General features: G+C 48.6%; 3 protein-coding genes across 3 annotated transcripts; all 3 read right to left on the reverse strand.

Annotated features, from left to right (window-relative positions):
• Window positions 1–6480: 6480 nt before the first annotated feature.
• On the reverse strand, window positions 6481–7139 carry LOC134022008 (histone H1-like). Its single transcript, XM_062463170.1, has one exon. The coding sequence runs from the start codon at window positions 7090–7092 to the stop codon at window positions 6481–6483; it is 612 nt and encodes a 203-aa protein (XP_062319154.1). The 5' UTR covers window positions 7093–7139.
• A 3031-nt stretch (window positions 7140–10170) lies between these two features.
• Window positions 10171–10682, reverse strand: LOC134022019 (histone H2B-like). The gene has a single exon (XM_062463181.1). It carries the CDS (start codon window positions 10589–10591, stop codon window positions 10217–10219), a length of 375 nt encoding a protein of 124 aa, XP_062319165.1. The 5' UTR covers window positions 10592–10682; the 3' UTR covers window positions 10171–10216.
• An 827-nt stretch (window positions 10683–11509) lies between these two features.
• On the reverse strand, window positions 11510–11917 carry LOC134022021 (histone H4). Its single transcript, XM_062463183.1, has one exon. The coding sequence runs from the start codon at window positions 11874–11876 to the stop codon at window positions 11565–11567; it is 312 nt and encodes a 103-aa protein (XP_062319167.1). The 5' UTR covers window positions 11877–11917; the 3' UTR covers window positions 11510–11564.
• Between the last annotated feature and the right edge of the window lie 12037 nt (window positions 11918–23954).

The raw sequence follows: 23954 nt of genomic DNA on the forward strand, positions 1-23954 counted from the left end.
AATACATTAATGTTGCATGGATGGCTGAATGAATGCCTAGTCCACTATACAATCGTCAATCGTGTAGTGAGAACTATTTCATATATCCACATACATTTTTACCAGATATATATTTATATTGGATTTGCATCCTTAATAATATTCCAAACAACTATTTGCAGGTTGCTAATAGCAGAAGCACAATTTATATGCAGCTCTACAGTTCCACGAAGCACTTTTACCTATGAAAGTCCCATGCAACGTGTATTTCTCCAATTAGCTAGCGGTATCATTAATGTTCTTCATCTGTCATGGTTTTCTCGGTAGATTATCCCAAATGGGAAGTGTCATTGCAACTAGTCCATATCTTATTTATCATCGTTTTGTGGCGGACGCTAACAAGTATCACTTCTACCTCTGGTACTGGCTGGCTACTCTTCATATTGGCCGACTCCGGGATTTAGCTCATGTCTGAGACCAAGAGAATTTAAGGTGCAACAGAAGTGGCCTGTCATAAAGTTCCAAAGACTCCAAGTTAACTGAGCGAGATGAAAGACCCATTATGCAACTGTTTGGTAGCCTACACGGGCAAACAACATGGACATGCACATTTCAGGACAAGTGGGTGGCTCTTAAAAGAGCCTTTTTGTGATACCGTCACAGACGCGGACTAAGGTTTACTTCTTCTTAGGCGCTGGTTCTATTTCGTGGAGCTCCGCCCCATAGGGGAGCTCTGCTCCTATTGGTTTACCCGCTGCCTAGTGCAGCTAATGACTGAAGATCAAAATATACACACACCTGTCACTCACACAGGTGCCCTATATAAGGGGGTGACAGCCGTCACTCATCCTCCCAAAAAATTCAGCACGGGTTGCTCGAATTTAGTGGCTTGAAGATTAAAGAATATCTGAAATGAGCGTTTCCATTCCACCGCTTCCGCGCAAGGCTCTTTTAAGAGCCCAATGCCGGTGCCGTTTCTTGGAGGCCGATGGAGACCACCACGAATTTTGTTTCGTGTGCTTGGGACCTCGGCATGCCAGGGACGGTTTGGTGAACCCTCCTGTCTGCTTGTCGTGCGCTGGCCTCTCCGTCTCGGAGAGGCGGCTGCGTCACGACTTCTTTCAGGTGGAGGAGCCCCTCGAAGATGTGGTCTCTGCTCTCCGAGGAGGAGAGTTCAGAATTTGAGGACCACCTCGAGGCGGCTATTGAGGTGCACGCGCCTGGGCGGGAACCTCCTGTGGAGGCTTTCTGCCCAAGCGTGTTGCGTTCAACCCCCCCGCACTTCTCTGAGGTAAAAGGGCGCGAGTTGACCTCGACCTCAGAGGATGACGAAGAGCCGGCTCCCGCCCCTCCCGTCTCCTCAGCGCTGTCTCGCAGGGCAGACTTCCCGTCTGTCTGTCATCGCGAAGGCAGCCGAAATCATGGGCGTTCCCCTGCCGGCCTCTCCTCCTGTGGAGGAAGATGACCCGTGGGATGTCGGCCCTCATGCAAAACGCAGTAAGGCCTCGAAGCCCTTATGCCCCACTATGCCGAGACTGGCAGACTATGTGCAGGGCTCATGGGAGGCGCCAGCGGTGGCTAACGCCCCGGTCAAGGCGCTCCTTCCGTTCACGAGGGTGAGCGGGCTGGGTGAGGCAGCGAAGTCCGGTCCCCCACCCTTGGAACCGTCCCTCGCCGCTTACCTGGTGCCAGGGGCGAGCGCTTAGTTGACGGCGAGGAAGGCGACCCTGCCATCATCCCGGGACAAGCTTACTGCCTCTCTGGCAGACAAGGCGTATGTCTGGGGTGCGCAGGCAGCGGCTGCCTCTGGGAACGCCGCCCTTCTGACGGCGGCGGTCTCCAAACTCTCCACGGAGAGGCCTGAGGGACTGTCGGCCGAGGAGACGTCGTGGGTTGCCAGGATGGCATCTGCCACGCTCCACCTGAATCAGGGGGCAGCGATTTGCGCTGGCAGGGCGATGGGAAACAGCGTTGTGGTTCATCGCCACCTGTGGCTGTCGCTAACAGCCATGAGGGAGGCGGACAAGTCCGCCCTACTCAACGCTCCCGTGGCTAGCGAGGGCCTGTTCGGACCGGCTGTGGCGTCAGCCTCCGAACGCTTCTCGCGCCTGGAGGAGGAGAGGAAGCACCTGCTAGGGCATATGCCCCTGCAGAAGAAACCTCACGCTGCTCCATTCTCTGTTTCCTCCGGTACCTCGCAAAGCAGGAGGAAACGAGCTCGCCGTCCGGTGGCACGAGCGGCCGCTGCGACGCAGGCTGCTCCTCCCGCGGCACCTGTTCCACCCTTGGCTGTTCCCCCCGAGAGAGCGGGTCACAGCCGCCTGCCTAACGCCAGCTGGCGTGGTGGCGGAGGGGGAAGGAAGAGGAGAGCGTGACTGGCGGCGGGGACCGAGGCTTCGGTCCCCACCCCGGTCTATCTGAATGAAATAAAGAGGCTTGGACCTCCAAGACAAGTGTTCCATTCAGTGCCTCTTACGCCTTCGACGAGTACAGAGCTGAGCACTCGTACTGTTGTCGAGCGGGTTAATGAGTTGGTTTCGGTTCGCGAGTTGTCCTCAACGAGTGACGCCGAACCATCAAGCACTGCACTCGTAGCGGAGTCTGGCCCAGCTAGCAAGCGTGTGGCCAGACCGCTACCCGTCTCTGTGCACCTTGACACAGCGTGTGACTCTGTTGTCACGTTACAAGAACCATCACTGCGGCTGTGCGCCCAGAGCTCTGACCGCACTGTGAGACCTCTTGGAGCTCATAGCTCAGACAGAGCTCAGACCTCTCTTGGTCAGGGGGCGCAGCCCCAGCCCTTTCGAGTCGACCCCACCTTGGGCTGTGCCGCCGATTCGGTGCACAGCGGCGGCTGGGGTCAGACAAGAGTACGGCCGTTTCCTGTCTGCGGCTCCGCAGCTACACGCACGCCCGCTCTCTCTGCGTTATGCAGAGTGGCGAGAGTCATGCTCACTGCCAAGCTGGCTAGACAGGATACTGAGAGAGGGTTGTGCCATCCAGTTCATGCGGACTCCCCCTCCTTTCAGAGGAGTGAGGGAGACACGCTTGTCCTGCCCGCTGAAAGCACTCGCTCTCCGGACGGAGATAGCGAGCTTGCTGACCAAAGGGACAGTGATCCCGGTCCCCAGAGATCAGGAGAACTCGGGTCTCTACTCCCCTTATTTTTTGGTTCCCAAGAAAAACGGGGGGATGAGGCCGATTCTAGACCTGAGGGTGCTCAACGAGAGTGTGGCCAAACGGCCCTTTCGCATGCTGACGATAAAGCGTTTGCTGACTTGTGTACAGCGGAACGACTTTGGGATCAGCATAGATCTGAAGGACGCGTATTTCCATGTGCCTATCAAACTGAAGCACAGGAGATTTCTGCGTTTTGCCTTCGAAGGGAAAAAGTACGAGTACACGCGCCTGCCGTTTGGTTACGCGCTGGCTCCTCGAACTTTCTCCAAGTGCGTGGAAGCAGCTCTAGAACCGTTACGGCGGACAGGAATACGCATTCTGGCGTACCTCGACGACCTGTTAGTTCTAGTTCAGTCTCCGGACAGAGCTATCCAGGACGCGACCTCACTGGTGAGTCAGCTCAGCCAGTTGGGGTTCGCTGTCAACTGGGAGAAGAGCGCTCCATGGCCCGCTCAACAGTTTACCTACCTAGGTATCCATTTGGACACTGTTGGGATGAGAGCCAGACTGTCGGCGCCACGGAGAGAGGCTATTTCATTAGCTCTCCGCGCGTTCCGGGTCTCACGCACAATCACCGCACTGTCGGCGATGTCCCTATTGGGGTTGATGGCGGCGGCTCATGTAGTAGTGCCATTAGGCCTGTTATACATGCGCAAGCTGCAGAGATGGTTTGCTCAGTTGCGGTTGGATCCTGTGCGACACCGCCGCAGACTGCTAGTGATACCGAGATCAGTCAAAACCGATCTGAACCATTGGAGAGACCCGCGCGTCATGGCGCGCGGAGTCGACATGGGCAGAGTGACATCTCTCTATCCGGTCTTTACGGACGCGTCCTTGACCGGGTGGGGTGGAGTATGTCAGGCGGGCTCGATAGGAGGAAGATGGGAACCGTCAGAGACGCGTCACATCAACCTCCTGGAGCTCGAAGCGGTTCGACTGACTCTGTGCCATTTCGCGCTGGTGTTGAAGGATCAAAACGTTCTCGTCAGATCCGACAACAGGGTGACGGTGTCTTACATCAACAGACAGGGAGGGGTGCGCTCTCCAGCACTTCACCGCTTAGCGGAGGAAGTGTGGACTTGGGCTTTCACGCACCTACGCTCCCTGAGAGCTCTGCACATTCCAGGTCTGCTCAACGAGGGAGCGGACCTGATGTCAAGAGGCGGCCCGAGAGAGGACGAATGGAGGTTGAAACCGTCCATCGTGTCTCTGATCTGGGCACGTTTCGGCCGAGCACAGGTGGATCTGTTTGCGTCACGAGCCAACACACAGTGTCTTCTGTGGTTCTCGCTGCGCGCACAGGACAGACCTCCGCTTGGAGTCGATGCATTCGCGCACCGTTCCTGGCCGAGAGGTCTGCTATACGCATTTCCACCTCTGGCCTCCATCCTCCCCTTGCTGGCTCGGGTGAGGTCGGACGGGCTGTCGGTCATTCTGGTAGCCCCCGATCGCCCCGGAGCCCCATGGTTCCCGGAGATGATGGGGATGCTGGTGGGCGGGCCTTGGCCCATACCTCATCAGACGGATGCGCTCTCTCAGGCCGGAGGCCTGGTGAAGAGCCCTCCAGTGATCGGAGGCCCACTTATGGCTTGGCTACTGAGAGGGAACTCTTAGAGCGCCGGGGTCTGTCTGATGCTGTCATTCAGACCATTCAGAGTGCGCGCGCACAATCTACTGCTAGAGGGTACGCGTCGCGCTGGCGAGCCTTCATGCAATGGTGTGGAAAACAGAACCTTGACCCGGTCTCATGTCCGGTCGAAATGTTCTTGTGTTTCTTACAATCGTTGTTTGACGAGGGCTTAGCCGCGAGCACGGTTCGTGTTTACGCGGCTGCCGTTTCGGCATGTCACGAAGGGTTCGCCAAAACGACACTGTTCAGCCACCCGCTGGTCAAGCGTTTTCTGGCTGGGGTGTGTAGGCTCAGGCCGCCTCCGAGAGCGTCAACACCTACATGGGATTTATCTCTGGTGTTAGACGCTCTGTGTGGGCCACCTTTCGAGCCCATAGACGATATGTCATTACGTCTGCTTTCTCTCAAGACGAGTCTGATTCTCGCTTTGACTACGGCTAAGCGAGTGAGCGACTTGTGCGCTTTGTCAACACGCGCGGATTGTTTGATCATCTCGGGTGATCGAACAAGAGCGGTGTTGCGTCCTAACCCGGCTTTTATCCCCAAGGTGATTAGCCGAGCGTTCAGGGCACAAAGCTGCGAACTGAGAGCCTTTTTCCCACCTCCGCACAGCGGAGAGGAGGAAAGACGCTTACATAGCCTGTGCCCAGTGCGCGCTCTCTCGCGCTATCTGGAATGCACAGCAAGCATCAGATCTTCTCCCCAGTTACTGATCTGCTACGGTGGATCGAGAGCTGGCTTGCCACTCTCCAAACAGAGACTTGACTCTCACTGGCTCTGCGAGGCTATTGGTCTCGCGTACGAGTCTATGAGATGTCCCGTGCCACCTGGCATTCGGGCTCATTCCACCCGAGGAGTGGCGGCATCAGCCGCCATCCTCAGGGGTGTAGGAGTGGAGGAGATTTGTGAAGCAGCGTCTTGGTCGTCGCCTTCACCATTTGTGCGATATTATCTGTTGGACGTTTCCTCCTCATCTTTTGCGCATTCTGTCCTCAGCATGGCTGGTGGATCAGGTGTAGCGAGATGACAACTCGCAAGGTTCTTGTGGGCCCTAGATGCGAGTTGTTTGTTGTGTTTATCGCCAAGTGTGGGACAGTCAGACATTTTCAGTTGAGATGTCTATACTGTATGTGTTCTGTTGCCCCTCCAGCTTAGCTGTTGTGCAGGCGAGAGGAACATGAGTTTTTAAGTAAACTCTCCTGTTTTTACCCTGGACGGCTCTCTGTGTCACAGTAGCGGCCTGACCGGGAGGACAGACCCTGTGTATTATTTACATCAGCAGGTCTGTCCTCGGTGCCTTGTGAGATTATGTGTCTTTTAGATCTAGTCTCGCTGGGGGTATATCTGGCCTCGCTCGCTCCGCCTAAACCAATAGGAGCAGAGCTCCCCTATGGGGCGGAGCTCCACGAAATAGAACGATAGTTAATGGAGGTAACTCCAGTTCTATGAGTGGAGCGGAGCCCCATAGGGCTGCAGGCCCAGCTCGACTTATTCAACCCGGCTGTATTAATACTTTTGGGAGGATGAGTGACGGCTGTCACCCCCTTATATAGGGCACCTGTGTGAGTGACAGGTGTGTGTATATTTTGATCTTCAGTCATTAGCTGCACTAGGCAGCGGGTAAACCAATAGGAGCAGAGCTCCCCTATGGGGCTCCGCTCCACTCATAGAACTGGAGTTACCTCCATTAACTATCGTTTCTTTGCCTTGGCCGCCTTGGGCTTGGCGGCTTTGGGCTTGGCGGCTTTGGGCTTGGCTGCCTTCTTGGGGCTCTTGGCCACTGTTTTCTTGGGTGTTGCAGGCTTCTTCACCTTCTTGGGGCTCTTGGTTACCTTCTTGGCAGCCGCGGGCTTCTTAGCCTTCTTGGGTGACTTCTTGGCAGCCGCGGGCTTCTTCGCAGCGACCTTCTTGGGCGACTTTTTAGCAACTGTAGGTTTCTTGGCGGCTGCCTTTTTGACTTTCGCAGCGGCGACCTTCTTCACGGGCTTCTTTGCCTTGGTATCCGTCTCCTTGTTGATCTTAAAAGAGCCAGAAGCGCCCGTTCCTTTGGTCTGGACCAAGGTTCCTTTGGTGACGAGGCTCTTCACTGCGATCTTGACGCGGGAGTTGTTCTTCTCTACGTCGTAGCCGCCGGCCGCCAAGGCTTTCTTGACCGCTGCCAGGGACACACCGCTTCTCTCCTTGGAAGCAGAAACGGCCTTGACTATCAGCTCGCCGACGCTGGGTCCAGCTTTCTTGGGCTTGGCTGCCGCCTTCTTCTTGGGTGCCTTGGCCGGAGCGGGAGCTGGAGCGACTTCTGCCATGTCTAAAACGCTCGTGGGACGTGTGAAATTTGAATGTGCGAGGCTGCTCTCTGCTGTTGAGTAGCGCTTCAGCGATCAGAGGGCTAGGTTTAAATACGACATGAGAACTGTGTAGACTCAACCCCCGGCCCGGCTTCTCTCCGTTTGCACTTGTGTTTTCTCCCGGAGAACAACGGGCTAAAAATCACTGTTGGAATTGTTCTGCGTTCTAAAAGTAAATTGGGCCACGAGCAGCCTTTTTAACGTTAAAAATAAGACGTTATGTGGACCGGAGGCACTCTGTGTTTTGTTGTGGCCGGCTCAAATCATCGCCGTTCGCCTTGCTGAGGGAGCTGTGCGCACCTTGTTGTCTGTGCCATTTGCTCCCAATAGTGTCTAAAATTGCTGGCGTTGACAACGAGCAAACCTTTTCCAGTGAAAAAAATAATCTGCCGAGAAACGTAACTGCTTAGAATACACAGCTGGTGTACCAGGGACTTTAAAGGGGGTGCATTTTGGGGAATACAAAACACAGTGTGTGGCTGAAGACCGGGGGTGGAGGTCGGGGAAATCTTGGTCTCCCAATCGCTCTCCTTCCCCTATAGTTTTTAATCTACAAGGACACAGGTCTTACTGTACAACTGACAGTAGCCTACAGCGTGACTGTATTATGTGGATAGTGTGTGTCTGGTCTACCTGCACAGTGAGCCGGACTCCTTAGTGAATGTCCATGTTGTTGGTGATGGGGAATGCATAAGTCGTGAGGACTTTTTTTGTTTCTCTCATTAGGCTGGATACGTGTTTGTGTTTCGGATTCCGCTGCATATTCTGTCAGCAAAATTAGAATTCCAGACAGCAACTATGCTGCAGATGACGAGCCGGTGAGGAGAGTGATTAAGAGTTGACCTTTGACGAGTCTTCAACAACTAGAACCAGCCAGGATATCCTATTCAGAAGTCTTTATTCGATTGATGCTCCAATCTTAGCTCCAAGTTTACATCCTTTCGGTTTTGTGCTTGATACTCTACTCTTTGACAACTCGGTTGCATTACATTCCAATCATAAACTTCATTGTACTTGTTTTTAGATATTTTCGTCTCTCCATTCGTGCCTCTCCACTACAGGACTGACACTGAAGTTGCGCGCCCGATGACATAGCAGCCACGAGACAAACTACGCAGCTGCAACAGTGGTGCCAACTGCACATGATTTCTAATAATTAAATAAAACAACCGCCATTGTTTAGTATTCACTTATTACATGAGTGGAAAGTATTATCGGTGATATGAATCGATAATTCCTTCAAGATTGTCTCCCATAACCTGGGCTACACAGGCACATACTGTAAACACCATGTGAATAATTTTGTTGGGGGATCTAGACGTTAGTATTGCACTGTAGTATAGTATTTGTGCTCATCATACATAGTTATCGAGATGTTGTTTTGCGGTGCTTGAGCTATTTAGACATCGTTTTCACTGTGGTATTTGTTCCGTTTGTTCACCGCGCCTGGTAGCTGAGATGAGTAAATACAGCCTGTTCCTTGACTGGCTACGGCAAAACCGTGATACACTTGGGATTCTGCAGCAGCCTACTACTCACAAGTTCCATTTGTACGTGGCTTTGGGTAAAAACGTCTCAGGCGTGATCCACCATCATGATTTTTTTAAGCAATTATATGATGTTTAAAGATGGTTACGGGTAAGAATATACACTTTGGGCTGTACAGAAGAATAAACCTGTCCCGGTTCACAAATATGTTTATGCTTCATGTTGAAACACGCCATACAGTCAAACAAGTGCAATGGATTGTTCTCCTCTACAAGGACACAGGTCTTACTGTACAACTGACAGTAGCCTACAGCGTGACTGTATTATGTGGATAGTGTGTGTCTGGTCTACCTGCACAGTGAGCCGGACTCCTTAGTGAATGTCCATGTTGTTGGTGATGGGGAATGCATAAATCCTGAGGACTTTTTATTTCTCTCATTAGGCTGAATAAGTGTTTGTGTTTCGGAATCTGCTGCACATTCTATCATCAGAGTTAAAAGTCCATACAGCAACGATGCTGCAGATGAAGAGTTGACCTTTGACGAGTTTTTAACAGCTAGAACCAACCAGGATATCCAATTCAGAAGTCTTTATTCGATTGATGCTCCAATCTAAGTTGACATCCTTTCGGGTTTCGAGTTTGATACTCTACTGTTTGATAACTTGGTTACATTCAACTCATATCATAAACTTCGTTGTACTTGTTTTTAGATATTTTCGTCTCTCTCCACTAACTCTGAAGTCGCGCGCCCAATGACATTGCAGCCACTGCCAGGAGATGAACAACAGTGTTGCCAACGGCACATGATTACTATTAAAAAACAACTTTGTTTAGTATGCACTCATTAATATGTTGACCTACATGTGTAAAGAATAATCGGTGATATGCAAATATATCGATAATTCATATCTAATTCCCCCAAGATTTTTTTCCATAACATGGGCTACACAGGCACATACTGTAAAGACCATTGGAAGATTATTGTTGAGGAATCTAGACGTTAGTATATTGCACTGTGGTATAGTATGTGTTCATCATACATTGTTATCGAGATGTTTTGCTGTGCTTCAGCTATTGAGAACACTGTTTTCACTGTGGTATTTGTCTCGTTTTTTCACCGCGCCTGGTAGCTGAGATGTGGTTAGTAAATACAGCCTGTTCCTTGACTAGCTACGGTAATACTGTAAAACGATACACTTGGGGTTCTGCAGAAGCCTACTACTCACAAGTTCCATTTGTACGTGGCTTTGGGTAAAAACGTCTGCTAAATGGACTGACACACGTTGAATCATTAACCTGACCGGAAAATTATCCATGGTGAACTCAACAATCAGAGCCTATTCAGGGCTGATCCACCATAACACTGGAAAAACTGATGTAGGCAACTACATGGTGTTTAAAGGTAGTGACAGGTAAGAATACAGCTTTGGCTTAACAGAAGAGTAGACCAACTTGTCCCGGTTCACAACGATATTTATTCTTCATATTAAAACAATCCATACATTCAACAAGTGCAATGGATTTTTCTCAATTGAAGACACAAGTGGGTGGCTCTTAAAAGAGCCTTTGTGGTGAATTTGAAGGGACGCCCGTTTACTTGGAACTGGTGTACTTGGTTACTGCCTTGGTGCCCTCGGACACGGCGTGCTTGGCCAGCTCACCGGGGAGCAGAAGGCGGACAGCGGTCTGGATCTCCCTGGAAGTGATGGTTGATCGCTTGTTGTAATGAGCCAGGCGAGACGACTCTCCGGCGATACGCTCGAAAATATCGTTGACGAATGAGTTCATGATTCCCATGGCCTTGGAGGAGATGCCGGTGTCGGGGTGGACCTGCTTCAGTACCTTGTACACGTAGATGGCGTAGCTCTCCTTCCTGGACTTTCTGCGCTTCTTGCCGCCCTTCACGGCGGTCTTGGAAACGGCTTTCTTGGAGCCCTTCTTGGGCGCGGTCTTTGCTGGCTCAGGCATTGTCAATATCGTTGCTTCTCAGGAACGAATGATGAGTAGAGGGGTAGGTTACCGGGTATATGTAGCGGGAGACATGCAAATTTTGAGGCACGCCTCCTGCTAGTCGCTGCACACAGCTGAGAAGTGACTTTTGCAAGCTGTTCTGAAATCTACTGCGTATGCATGGGATGTACCGACCCCCTTACCCTTCAGTAATCATAAACCGACAGTCATGATTACTTAAAGGAAATATTTGAAACATTTTTACACTTCAATGTACCTTTTACACTTCAAAGAATCAAGCTCGGAAGTTAAGCCCAACTCCCTGGGCAGTTTACCGCCTAGTTTAACCAGAAACACGTGGTTATTGACGTCAGAAGCTTCGTTTTGTTGCAGTACCACGCGAAACCCCCATGCATCCAGGGCTTGGTCAATGTTATCTACACCACGTTTTAATAAGGCATTCATTGAGCAGATGCTCATATCTAAAGGCACGCTAAGTACAGACCGATACATCTCGGTCAAACGCTCTCTCGCCCTGTTCAGCTAATATAACTCATTTATAGATGCCATAGCCCAAGTAGCCTGCAAACAGTTGAAGCCTGAATAATGAACCCCTTTACAATACCATTGGTTCAAATGATTGTGATACGCCATGACCACCGAAATAGAATTTGAACGAAACTTTCAGTAATTGTCATTATAACCGCTGCTTTATTAGCGATACATTGATTTTCTAGCCTAGACTGACATTGAAACAGAGTTCAAATGCGCCTAAAACTGGGGGACGAAAGTAAACTCATCAACTCAGTATTGTTCATTGAGTTTTATTCACCTAGGATAAATAGATGATATACAATTCGTTTCACAAGGCTCCACTCAATTTAGACACTCAACACCCGGAATATGGAAATAAAGTCTCTGATGCATAACATGTGGGTGGCCCTTAAAAGAGCCTTTGTGTTGAACCTCGATTTGTTAACTTGATGTTGATTTAACCGCCGAAACCGTACAGAGTACGTCCCTGGCGCTTCAGAGCGTAGACCACGTCCATGGCGGTCACGGTCTTCCTTTTAGCGTGCTCGGTGTAGGTCACGGCATCACGGATGACGTTCTCCAAGAACACCTTCAGCACACCGCGTGTCTCTTCGTAGATCAAGCCTGAAATACGTTTCACGCCACCTCGGCGAGCCAGGCGGCGGATGGCGGGCTTGGTGATGCCCTGGATGTTATCACGGAGAACCTTGCGATGACGCTTGGCGCCTCCTTTTCCGAGTCCTTTACCTCCTTTGCCTCTTCCTGACATTATGATACCGTTACGTAGAAAACAGTAGTGAGAATGGTTCTGCTTGCACAGCGCCGGGATGTTTATTTTGAGTAAGCGGACGTGAAGGAGGCCAGTTCTGTACTTCGAGGGCGTTGCAATGGGAGGGAACTTAAGTCAGAGAGAGGAAATAATAGGCTATGGTCCACATTTATATTTTACGTTTTATTCTTTTATCAGAGATATGTAGACGTCCTTGTTCATATTATTATATATTTGACATCTGATAAGCACCTGGCTGAGACACTTCAGACTAGATAGCTAAAACAGGCTCATAATCGTCATTTGATCGATTTCTGGCGATGGAGGAACTCGATTTGTATGTATCGCTTTAAAACTTTTCTACAACTCTTCATTGTTGATGATAGTCACTCTCCCGTCCTCCCTCTGCTCCAGCTATGCTCTTCTAGTGAATAAATACATGTAATTGTTGTTTAATAATTTATACTACAACCATAATTCACTCAATGGTATTTGTTAAAGCTGTGATTGAAACTATTGTAGTACAAAACAACTTGCAGTAAAACTTCTTCTCCACAGTGACATGATGTCAAAAAGTCTGTATGGCAAGCCTGGTTGTACCTGCTTAAGTGGACAAACAGGGTCCAAGGATGAAGGGCTGGATGAAGAAAGAAGGCTGGGTGAGGACCAATACAGCTTTGCCTGAAATGAGCACAATCGACAGTAAAGCTAAAGCTACACATTAAGCTGATTCACAGTCAGGAGGCAGGGACTTATGTCTCAACAGGATTTGGAGAAACTTGTCCATGCATTTATCTTCAGTAGACTCGACTACTGTAACGGTGTGTTCACATGTCTCTGTAAAAAGTCAATCAGAAAGCTGCAGCTGATTCAGAACGCTGCAGCTCGAGTCCTCACTAAGACCAAGAAAGTGGATCACCACTCCAGTTCTGAGGTCTTTGCATTGGCTTCCTGTCCAACAAAGAATTGACTTCAAAATCCTGCTGCTGGTTTATAAGGCACTGAATGGTTTAGGGCCTAAATACATTTGTGATCTGATGCTACTTTATGAACCTTCCCGACCCCTCAGGTCATCTGGGACTGGTCTACTTTGTGTTCCAAGAGTCAGAACTAAACATGGAGAAGGAGCGTTCAGTTTTTCTGCACCACATACCTGGAACAAGGTACCTGAAAGATGCAGGTCTGCTGAGACCCTCAGGTCCTTTAAATCCAGATTGAAGACTTTACTGTTTGCTGTTGCTTTTAATTGAACCAGATTCAAGGATATCAATTTCTGCATCTCACTTCTGCATTTAAAAAAAAAAACTTCACTGCAACTTTTATTTTTATTACTTGCTTTTTGACTATTTTGAATGTTTTATTGAATGTTCTTAAATCTTGTTTTCTTTTGCATTATGTTTTGATGCTTTTAGTGGTTTTATGTGAAGCACTTTGAATTGCCTTGTTGTTGAAATGTGCTATACAAATAAACTTGCCTTGCTACTGCTGCCAACTGTTTGGGAAATGCAGTAGGGATGAACATTTCAAGCTAAATTACTGTTTGATAATCAGTGAAGGGAAGTCCTGTAGTTAGCTACACAGGAACAGCAACAATGGTGGAAAGGGGACTTGCAATTGTGGAGGCAGGATACTTTGTCTTTACACGGATCTGCAACAATATCTATATTTACTAACATTTTACATATTCCACGGTTTAGTGAGAACCAACCAATTTAAATGAAATTCTGTGGAATTACAATTCACTGTGTGTGTCATTGATGCACCATTGAATATCTAGCTTTTTGGTCCCGTAACTGGCTAAAGCAATGTTTGTGAAAGGTTGTTGTTTTGTGTGTCAATAAGAGGAACCTCGGTCAATCCATCAAATGTTCAGAATCAGAATTTGGTTTTATTCGCCATGTAGGTTTACACAAACACATAGTTTACTGTGGCCAGAAGGTGCAAACAATAAACATACACGGATCTACAATCAAAAAGTATAAAAGTACAGTAGTATAACTAATCCTAGGAACTAACAAACTAAAAAATTAAACAATTTAAAAAGTAAATTCTAAAATATACTTTTATTCTATTCTACCTAGAACATATTCATAGCTAGCATGTGTTTCTTCAGCATTCCCGTCCATTACACCACTCGCAGACATACATATGTCACAAAGTATATACGGTCCAAATCAAATCAAATGTATTTGTATAGCCCTTTTTACACGCAAGCATGTCACAGAGGGCTTCACATATGCCCAACATATGCCCATAGGTCCACTTGTAACCTTCACTACCTATCCAGATCTTCTCCACCTGCCCTCTCTCTTTCTATAGGGCTCTGGAACTGCCAGTCTGCTGTGAACAAGGCAGACTTCACCCCGGCGTTCGCATCCCATGCTTCTCTTCATGCCCTTGCGCTGACAGAGACATGGATTCGCCCAGAGCAGCAACTCCAGCTGCTCTCTCCGTCAACCACTCGTTCTCTCACTCACCCCGCTCAACTGGGCGAGGTGGTGGGACAGGTTTGCTTCTTTCCCTACATATTAAATACACATCCACCCCACTCTCTGTCACCGCCAAATCATTTGAACACCACTATGTGATGCTAACTGATCCTATCAAAGCAATCTTAGTTGTCCTCTATCGCCCACCTGGACCGCTTGCCAACTTTGTGGAAGAGCTGGACATGCTCCTCAGCGTCCTCCCGGATAATGGAACCCCGCGGATAATCCTTGGGGACTTCAACATCCACCTCAAAGGAACGCAGGCCGTCGACTTCATGTCTCTCCTGACTTCTTTCGACCTGATGCTGCTGAACACACCGGGGACCCACAAGGCAGGAAAACAGCTCGACCTCATCCTGACACGTAACTGTATCACTGACTTAACATCTGTAACCCCACTGCACATTTCTGATCACTTCTTTATCCAATTATCTGTCTCTCTCCCTCCAACTCCTCCTACCTCCCCTCCCCTCGTAACTTTCCGTCGCAACCTCCGCTCCCTATCCCCTCCCACTTCTCCTCCATTATAACATCCTCCCATTGACGAGTTCACGTCCCACCCCACTGACACTGCCACCAACACCCTGTTATCCATATTAACTGGATTACTTGACACTCTGTCCCCTGTCAACCAGGCCTGCACGATCTTCTCCCTCCTGCCCATTGCTCATGGATGTTATTTGTGAAGAACGGTCCACCCTTCGGGCAGCTGAGAGGAGATGGCGCAAGTCCAAAGACGGTCTGGACCTTGATAAGTATCACTCCCTCTTTAAATCCTTCTCTGCTCACATAACTGGTGCTAAAACCCACTACTTCCTGAACAAAATTAACTCTGCCTCAAATCCTCACAAACTTTTCTCTACCTTCTCCACCCTTCTTAACTCACCTCCCCCGCCCGCCCCTCCTCCCTGTCGGCAGACGACTTCTCCTCCTTTTTTGAGGAAAAAGTCGCTGCCATTAGCAGCCAGTTCCCTGTGGCCAACGTTCCTACCCACTCACCCTCTATGACTGACTCAACTAAATGTTTAAACTCTTTCTCTCCCCTTTCCGAGGCAGAGATCTCTGACCTCATTCTTTCTCATCGCCCCACCTCCTGTCCCCCTGAACCAGTCCCCTCCCCTCTCTTTCAAACCATCTTACCCTCCATCATAACTTATATTCTCCATGTCCTTAACTCTTCTCTTATTTCCGGCACTTTCCCCTCTGCCTTCAAACAGGCCAGAGTAAGCCCTCTACTCAAAAAAACCCTCCCTTAACCCAGCCGTCCTCCAGAACTACAGACCGGTATCACTGCTACCCTGCTTTTCTAAAACAATTGAACGTGCTGTATCTAACCAACTGTCAAACTTTCTCTCTCAGAACAACCTGCTTGACCCCAACCAATCGGGCTTCAAGACTGGCCACTCCACAGAAACTGCCCTCCTATCAGCCACCACTGCCCTCCAGTCTGCCGGAGCGGCTTCGCGGTCATCCGTCATCATTCTGTGGACCCTTCTGCAGCATTTGATGTGGTTAAACATCAGATCCTGCTCGCCAGACTTTCTGAAATGGGCATCACTGGCACTGCACTTCAGTGGATCTCATCCTACCTGTCGGGAAGATCCTACCAGGTTTCCTGGGGAGGCAAAGTGTCAGGCCCCCGTGAGCTCTCAACTGGTGTCCCACAGGGCTCTGTCCTTGGACTCCTTGTCTTCTCCCTGTACACCACCTCACTTGGACCAATCATCACCTCTCATGGCTTCTCCTACCACTGCTACGCTGACGACACCCAGCTGTACCTGTCGTTCCCCCCGACTGATCTGGGGCTCTCACCTAGGATCGAGGCCTGCCTCGCAGACATCTCCGCCTGGATGACCAAGCACCACCTCCAGCTGAACCTCACCAAAACAGAACTTCTCATCATCCCGGCCAAACCCTCCATCTCCCACGATCTCTCAATCACCCTGGGATCTGCGACGGTGACCCCTTCATCCTCTGCCAGGAACCTCGGGGTGACCATGGATGACAAGCTCTCCCTCACAGCCCACATTGCTGCGGTCTCCCGGTCGTGTAGATTCACCCTCTACAACATCCGGAAGATCAAGAGATACCTGTCTGAGCACTCCACCCAGCTGCTAGTCCAAGCACTTGTCCTCTCAAAGTTGGACTACTGCAACTCGCTGCTCGCCGGTCTCCCAGCATGTGCAACCCGCCCTCTCCAGAAGATTCAGAACGCGGCAGCCCGCCTGGTCTTCAATCTACCCAGACGCTCCCATGTTACCCCGCTCCTCATCTCCATCCACTGGCTTCCCATCACGGCCCGTATTAGATTCAAGACCCTGGTACTGACCTTCCGAGCTGTGAACGGGACTGCACCCAACTACATCAAGTCTCTCCACCAACCTTACACCCCCACCCGCCACCTACGGTCTTCTTCTGACAACCGTCTGGTGGTCCCACCACTCAAGACAAGCTCTTCTCCTGTCTGGCCCCCCAATGGTGGAATCAACTCCCCACCTCGATCAGAGACACTGACTGTCTCCCCACCTTCAAGAAAGGGCTCAAGACGCCAATTTCCCGGGAGTACAACGGTACTTAGGAATGTTTGGCTGGACCTGATGTTAGTTTTAGGGAGTCAGGTGGCTGAGCGGTTAGGGAATCGGGCTAGTAATCTGAAGCTAATGACGTTGTGTCCTCGGGCAAGGCACTTCACCCTACTTGCCTCGGGGGAATGTCCCTGTACTTACTGTAAAGGCCGATATATGCTTCTGCGTTTTTTGAAAAATGGACACATGGGAACGCCCTCATCTACAGGGAACGCCCTCGATGTGCACCTCCTGAATTTTCTAACTATCCGTCGTAATTTCGGAGAGCTACGGAGAGCTACGAAGACCCCCTTGGCTGTGATTGCCGATGAAGGCTGCCTCGGTCGTTAGGTGCAATCTTTTTTTGTCTTGTTTTGTCTGTTAATTCAGTGTTCTGCCAAGATTTCCGAGGTTCTCTAACAAGAGAAGTACTTCTAAACATCAGGACTACAACTCCTGTGTATTTATTTCCCACTTTTCTGCTTCCAGCAGCAGAATTAGTGGGAATTATAGTCAAAGCCACTAGGGATGGGCGTGGTTAATCGAATATCCGGATATCCTAAAGTAAGTTAGTATTCGAATACTTTTTTCGAATACTTATGAGCATAGTTTAATTAAAAAACTTTTTTTTTTAATGAAAAACCGTTGCGTCTTGGTGTGAATTCTAATAGTTGTGACGTTAGAAATTATGAAAACCATCAAAAAAGGTAAGCTACGTGACCCTGCGTTCTGCTGCGAGTCTCCTTTCATTTCATTTGGCGCTACTCGAAGCTTAGTTTCCTGGCTAAGCAGTAGGTACCTCGCAGCAACCTCAGTTCCTGCAGAGTCGTTTCTACGCCGGCCTGCTCGTATATCGACTCCGTACTCGCCTCTCTGTTTATATGCTAATTTTCCTGAATAAAAATGCGTATGGCTAATGCAGTTGTGGCTTATTTATTTTTTTACCAGTAGCCATGTAGAGCTAGCATAAGCGGCTATTTATGTTTGCATTGTGTGGTGAAGCACCGTATCCTATAGGATTCCGGTTCCAAGTTAATATCCAAGTTAACATGCAATATTATCTCCATGTGTGTCGTTCGTTTTTTATCGAGGATACCCAATGTGTTTAATTTCGTCCAATGTATTTTTTTTAACTTTCTATTACACATATGCTAATAGCTCAGCACTATTCCACCAATTTAAGAGCCTATTAAAGAATATATTGTGCTTATTAAAGTTATGCATTGTGCTTATTAAAGTTATGAACTTAGAAGTGTGCTCAGGCTTAAACATTGGGTCTCACACTGGGTGTGGGAAGCAGGCTGTTCTCTGTGTCTCTATCTCTTCATTTTCAGAAACAACCTTGAATCTGGGTGGAGATGGCACCCGAGCAGGTGGGACGCGGAGGCAAGAACAACTCCCCGACGCACGAGAGAACAAGCTCAACCCTTTTTTGATACTTGTGTTTCTATTGAATTGTATAATATATGCTGGGGCAGGGAAAGATAGCCAGTTGGACTTCGTGAACCAGCCCAAACTCTGTTGCGGGTAGGGAAACGTAGACAACCCCAGAGCTCTGTACTTGTTGATTTCCAACTGCTGCATTAAAGCTGATATTATCGGACCTCTGCGACTCCAGACCACTCTTTCTAGAACACAGATTTGTGTCATTGAATTACCATCATTACATATTGGAATAGACACATAGATTTTGAATCCTTCACTATACATCTGAAGACGCAGCGTTTTCAAGTTCATTGTCTTTTTGTCATGTTGATAAATTGATCTTTCATTTGTTTTCTTTATTCAATCCTTATTTAATCTCATAGCTTAACAATCCCAATTATTGCCAGAATGTTTGATGGTTCATGTGTTTACTGTATGCTTTGCGTCATGTCAGGCTAATTACATAACGGAACCGCATGAATAAAAATAGATTATCCGGATATTCGAAAATAATTTAGGATACTATTCGAATAGTGAAATCAGTTCAAATCTCCATCCCTAAAAGCCACCCTCGGCTTTGTCCTAGCAGCGAAGCGTCGTAGGAGAGGCAAACGAGCCGGTGCTCTGGTGTGACTCCGTCGGCGTGGGGCACGCACAGCGTTACCGGGGATATTTCTCTCCAACGTGCGTTCACTGAGCAACAAACTAGATGAACTTCAGCTTCTGGTGTGGAAAAACAGAGACTTTCATTCATCTTCCGTTTAGTGCTTTACGGAGACATGGCTGAGTGAACTGATCCCAGACTCTGCGCTACAGCTAGCAGGTTTCAAACTGCTGAGAGCGGATCGTGACCCTGTGCTCTCTGGCAAAACGAAAGGCTGTGGTATTTGTTTTGACATTAACAGTGGCTGGTGTGAAGATGTGACAGTGATTCTGCAGCACTGTTCTCCTGATCTGGAATCATTTTTTATTAACTGTAGATCTTTTTACTCGCCACGAGAGTTTGCATTATTCATTCTGGTTGGCGTCTACATGCCTCCGCAGGCTAGCGTCAACGAGGCTCAACGTGTGCTCGCCAGCCAGATACTGAGTTTGGGAGGCTAAACGACTGTACTCGGAGAGACTAAAACACCAATTCTCTGCAAACGACTCTGCTTCTGTCTGGAGAGGGCTCAGGCAGATTACCAACTACAAGCCCAGAGCCCCCCACTCCACTAACGACTCCCGCCTGGCCAACGACCTGAATGAGTTCTACTGCAGATTTGAAAGACAATTGGACAGTCCTGAACTACCCCTTCCCACCCAGGAGGCCTCCCACCTCCCCCCCTCTACAGTGACGACTCTCTCCATTCAGGACATTCAGTTAACAGAATTTTAACTTAGGCAGAATCCCCGCAAAGCAGCTGGGCCGGACTCTGTCTCTCCAGCCACCCTCAAGCACTGCGCTGACCAGCTGTCTCCGGTGTTTACCTACATCTTTAACACCTCCCTTGAGACATGCCATGTGCCAGCCTGTCTCAAGTCCTCCACCATCATCCCTGTGCCCAAAAATCCAAGGCCAACAGGACATAATGACTACAGACCTGTCGCCCTGACCTCTGTGGTAATGAAGTCTTGAGCGCCTGGTGCTGGCACACCTTAAATCCATCACAGACCCTCTACTGGACCCCCTGCAGTTTGCCTACAGAGCCAACAGGTCTGTGGACGATGCAGTTAACATGGCCCTCCACTTCACCCTACAGCACCTGGACTCCCCAGCATCCTATGCCAGGATCCTGTTTGTGGACTTCAGCTCTGCCTTCAATACCATCATCCTCTCCCTGCTTCAGGACAAGCTCTCCCAGCTGAACGTGCCTGATTCCACCTGCAGGTGGATCACAGACTTCCTGTCTGACAGGAAGCAGTGCGTTAAACTGGGAACACAAGTCTCTGACTCCCGGTCCATCAGCACCGGATCACCTCAGGGCTGCGTCCTTTCTCCTCTGCTTTTCTCCCTGTACACCAACAGCTGCACCTCCAGTCATCCGTCCGTCAAACTCCTGAAGTTTGCGGACGACACCACCCTTATTGGGCTCATCTCTGGTGGAGACGAGTCTGATTATAGGTGGGAAGCGGCCAACCTGGTGACCTGGTGCAGCCAGAACAACTTACAGCTCAATGCTCTTAAGACAGTGGAGATGGTTGTGGACTTCAGGAAGAACACAGCCCCCCTCACCCCCATCACCCTGTGTGACTCCCCAGTCAACACTGTGGAGTCCTTCCGCTTCCTGGGCACTATCCTCTCCCAGGACCTCAAGTGGGAACTGAAAATCAGCTCCCTCATCAAGAAAGCGCAACAGAGGATGTACTTCCTTCAGCAGCTGAAGAAGTTCAACCTGCCAAAGACAATGATGGTGCACTTATACTCAGCCATCATTGAGTCCATCCTCACCTCCTCCATCACCGTCTGGTACGCTGCTGCCACTGCCAAGGAAAAGAGCAGGCTGCAGCGTATCATCCGCACTGCTGAGAAGGTGATTGGCTGCAATCTGCCTACCCTCGAGGACCTGCACACCTCGAGGACCCTGAGGCGATCGAGGAAGATTGTGGCCGACTCCTCCCACCCTGGACACTCCCTGTTTCAGTCACTCCCCTCCGGCAGACGGCTGCGGTCCATCAGGACCAATACCTCACGCCACGTTTCTTCCCTTCCGCTGTTGGCCTCTTCAACAAGGCCAAGGGACCACACTGACTCTAATGACTTCCTGCTTAAAACACACTGATTTTTGCACTGCATTACAAAATTGTATCTTGTACATTTGTATTTTTTGTAATATTTGTATTTTTTTATTTTTATATTGTAAATTATGGCAACTTATTTTTTATTGTATATTTTATTTAATTCTAATTCCACTTAGTACTGCTAGTTTATGTACCCTTAGTATAGATAGTCCACATATTTATATTTTAGGTCCCTATATGTTTATTGTATGCACCTTCCTGCCAAAGCAAATTGCTTGTCTGTGCAAACTTTCATGGCAAATAAATCCCATTCTGATTCTGATTCTGATTGGTCAGTATTAAGAACCGCTTGCGTCAGGGGCGGGGTTGACGTGATAAACAGGACGAACAGAATCCTTTGACCGCCATTGCTGTAAGTTTTTAGAATTCATATTTCAGCTAAACAGTACATGTAAATCAGCATCTGAATTAAAATGTGACGAGAAATGGGCAATGGACGTCTAATTTGTAATTTTGCTCCGACTTCTCGATAACCTAGGTAAATAAACACTCGACAACGACTTACAAAAAACCGTTGCGCCACCTACTCTTCTGGCGGTGAATTGTTTTCAGCACCCACAGCCTATGGAGAACCATAAACAAAGTATATCTGTCCGTATCCGTGCGTATACGTGCGCCCGCCCATCCGTAAACGGAGACGCAGAAGCATATTTCGGCCTTAAAGGTGACATGACATGCTGTTTTTGGATGCTTTTATATATGCCTTAGTGGTCCCCTAATACTGTATCAGAAGTCTCTTTCCCGAAATTCAGCCTTGGTGCAGAATTACAGCCACTACTAGCAGTCCCACAAGGAGCTTTCCTCAGAACGCGCTGTTTTGGTGTCTGTAGCTTTAAATGCTAATGAGGAGCGGAGGGGCGGCACCATGCGCTAATGTTTACAATGGATGTATCGCAATGGCTGTAGCCCCGTTGCTGTAGCCCCGTTGCTGTAAGATGCCTCGAATTTGCCCATTCTCATCTGATAACCCTGGTTTGCAGAGGTACACACTCAGTCATTTCACTGAGGGGAAAGGCGGATATCGCGCGCGCCATAACACCAACAGCAGAACGGTTATCCAAATAACAAAGAAGTGTACAACACTCACGTTACAGCATGTGTATTCACACACATACTTGATGCTATCTACCTTTACATTAGCGACAGTAACTCAGCTGTTAGCTGCAGAGCTAATGTTACAGCCACATTCTAAGGGTAGCAAGCTAGGTAACCATATACAGTGAAGCTACAAAATTATACAGCGTTAGTTAACTTACTTGTCCGAGGTTAGTAGCTGGACGAAGGAGAGTTAGTACTGATCCAGAATTTAATTTCAGCAAGGCCAGTTTTGTATTAGCTCAAGTTGAGGAAACAGTCGTGGCTGAAGTGTTTGGCGCAGACATACAAAACAAATGCGCCTACAACTGAAGTTGTGTAGGCGCATTTCCAGAGAAAATAAAATTAAGACACTGGGTCTTCAGAGGCTGGAACTGTAAAAATATTTTTGTTTTCCTTTGTACATCCAAACTGAGCAAATGTAATGCTTCGTTCGTTTTCAAGCCATAATGTCCCTCGAGGATAAAAACACTTGCACGGTTGTAGCTCAGTTTCTTGTGGGCGGGCCAGATTATCTGGGCGGGCAAAGCAGAGAGAGGGGAGGTAACCTTCCTCCTTGTGACGTAACAAAGAGGAGATTTTCAAACAGAGCAATTGAGCTTTCATTTTCTGAAAGGCAGAGAAGAACACCCAGAGCTTGGTTTACACCGATCGAAAATTCTAGCCACTGGGGGACCAAAAGCAGGCTAGGGGAACTCATATTAATGTTAAATAACCTCCTAAAGTGAAGTTTTCATGTCATGTCATCTTTAAGTCGCTCTGGATAAGAGCGTCTGCTAAATGACTAAATGTAAAGTTTCCTCCAGGATCACAATGAGTCTTATTGAGAGACTTGCTGCTGTTGTTGGTTAGCTGTAACTGACTTAAAATGATTGTAATCTGTGAAATATATTATTTGTTGCTTGCTTTTTCCACAGGTACACTCTTGCACTTTTGAGGTTTATGCTGTTTAATTGTTACTTGTCTAACTACATGATCTTATGGTTATTCCCTTTGGGACTTATTTGGTTTTCACAATGTATGCTTCATGTTTGGATACCCACAATGTTTGGGGCTATCTCGTTGTTATGTTCATTGACCTATGCACTTTTGTAAAGCTCTCTCTTGGAAGTCGCTTTGGATAAAAGCGTCTGCTAAATGCATAAATGTAAATGCATATTTCTCACATATGATTACTTTATTCTGTCATTTTTAATCTTTCATAGACAATCAATGCGTACCCAGCTAACACATGACGTTGCGGCAACGTTGCCAGTAAGTGCTCAGTTGGTAACCCGCGACGTTACCTTCTGGCAACGTTGTGGCAACGTCGTAGCAACGTTATAAAGGGAATGTTGCCAGTTGGTCCCATGGACAACGTTGCCACGACGTCGTACCTTGGTCGGCTGGTTACGTTATTTTTAGACCCGTGGGCAACGTTGCCGCGACGTTGTACCTTGGTCGGCTGGTTACGTTATTTTTTGGTCCCATGGACAACGTTGCCGCAACGTCGTACCTTGGTCGGCTGGTTACCTTATTTTTAGACCCGAGGACAACGTTGCCGCGACGTCGTACCTTGGTCGGCTGGTTACGTTATTTTTTGGTCCCCTGGACAACGTTGCCGCGACGTTGTACCTTGGTCGGCTGGTTACGTTATTTTTAGACCCGTGGGCAACGTTGCCGCGACGTCGTACCTTGGTCGGCTGGTTACGTTATTTTTTGGTCCCATGGACAACGTTGCCGCA

The sequence above is a fragment of the Osmerus eperlanus genome, chromosome 6, assembly GCF_963692335.1.
Source record: "Osmerus eperlanus chromosome 6, fOsmEpe2.1, whole genome shotgun sequence".
NCBI classification, from domain to species: Eukaryota; Metazoa; Chordata; class Actinopteri; order Osmeriformes; family Osmeridae; genus Osmerus; species Osmerus eperlanus.

Excerpts from the sequence above, each read along its gene's own strand:
- LOC134022021 (XM_062463183.1), bottom strand. The coding sequence starts at position 11,876 with ATGTCAGGAAGAGGCAAAGGAGGTAAAGGACTCGGAAAAGGAGGCGCC.
- LOC134022008 (XM_062463170.1), bottom strand. The coding sequence starts at position 7,092 with ATGGCAGAAGTCGCTCCAGCTCCCGCTCCGGCCAAGGCACCCAAGAAG.
- LOC134022019 (XM_062463181.1), bottom strand. The coding sequence starts at position 10,591 with ATGCCTGAGCCAGCAAAGACCGCGCCCAAGAAGGGCTCCAAGAAAGCC.